This window comes from Acanthamoeba castellanii (assembly GCF_000313135.1).
Source record: "Acanthamoeba castellanii str. Neff unplaced genomic scaffold scf7180000084758, whole genome shotgun sequence".
Lineage (NCBI taxonomy): Eukaryota > Discosea > Longamoebia > Acanthamoebidae > Acanthamoeba > Acanthamoeba castellanii.
In genome coordinates, this window is record NW_004457380.1 from 522,619 (window position 1) to 523,733 (window position 1,115).

At 57.6% G+C, this 1,115-nt stretch overlaps 1 protein-coding gene across 1 annotated transcript in view; it reads right to left on the minus strand.

The window, feature by feature from the left end:
• Positions 1-37: 37 nt before the first annotated feature.
• Positions 38-1,115, minus strand: part of ACA1_216930 (Rab11/RabAfamily small GTPase) — a gene marked incomplete at both ends in the record, with an annotated part of 2,586 nt that continues 1,508 nt past the window's right edge. Inside the window, 5 exons of the mRNA XM_004337116.1 lie at positions 38-93; positions 197-246; positions 384-431; positions 596-650; positions 803-848. Of these exons, the coding sequence (XP_004337164.1) occupies positions 38-93; positions 197-246; positions 384-431; positions 596-650; positions 803-848 (255 nt within the window). The remainder of the gene's footprint in view (positions 94-196; positions 247-383; positions 432-595; positions 651-802; positions 849-1,115) is intronic.

The window sequence follows — 1,115 nt, forward strand, 5'->3', positions numbered from 1 at the left end:
GCCGTACTTTTCGAAGGCCTTTTTCACGTTGGTGGCGTCAAGGGCCGACGTCTCGATGAAGGACAGGTTGTTGGCCTTGGAGTAGGCCACGGCCTCGTCTGGATATAGAAAACCAAATGGCCGATGGGTGAAAATAGGCCTCCAATTAGGGGGGGGGGTGGATGAAGGCGCGCGGCGGGCAAGGCGGTGCACGCACCCTTGGTGACCTGCCGCCTGAAATCGAGGTCGAGTTTGTTCCCCACCAGCCTGATTGGTGCGTTCCAACAATGCGACACACACGACACACGACACACGACACACGACACACGACACACGACACACGACACACACTTACAGGTGAGGTTGGTTGTCTGTGGGCAGTGGTGGTTGTAGGCCACACGCACATGACGATGACGTGGGTCGGCGCGTGCTCCTTCACTTCATTGAGCCATCTGCGATCGCAGCACCACCACCACCACCAGCCACCACCACCACCACCACCAGCCACCACCACCACCACCACCACCACCACCACCACCACCACCCCATATTGGGGAAACACGTCAGCGGCTCTGCCTTGGAGGGGAAGGGGAAGGGGGGGGGGTATAGGCCGTACTTGTCGAGATTCTTGAACGTCTCGGCATTGGTGATGTCGTAGACCATGAGAGCACCTGCACACCACGCCGCCCCAATCAGCCGTGCATATAATATAATATAATATAATAATATATTATAGAAAAGAATGCATCATCTCAGGTCCATCGGCTCTGCCACCGGTCCGGCAGTGTGCCGCAGAGAAAGAACGGAGGGAGGAGAGGCGAACCCACGGCGCCCCGGTAGTACGTGGACGTGATGGCGCGGTATCGCTCCTGCCCCGCTGATCACGTGACACGCGCGACACACATGTTCGTGAGCGAGATGGGAGGCGGGCGAGAAAAAGTCGCCAGCAGCACCAGTGCGCCAGCACAATTTGTAACAATACTCCTACTCCTACTCCTACTCCTACTAACACCACTACTACTACTACTACTAATTAGCGAGAGGAGGAGGACGCGGTACCTGTGTCCCTATACGGCACCGGGACCAGGCGAAAGCGAAAACGGAGGCGAACGTTCGCGCGCGAGCGTGGGTGGAAA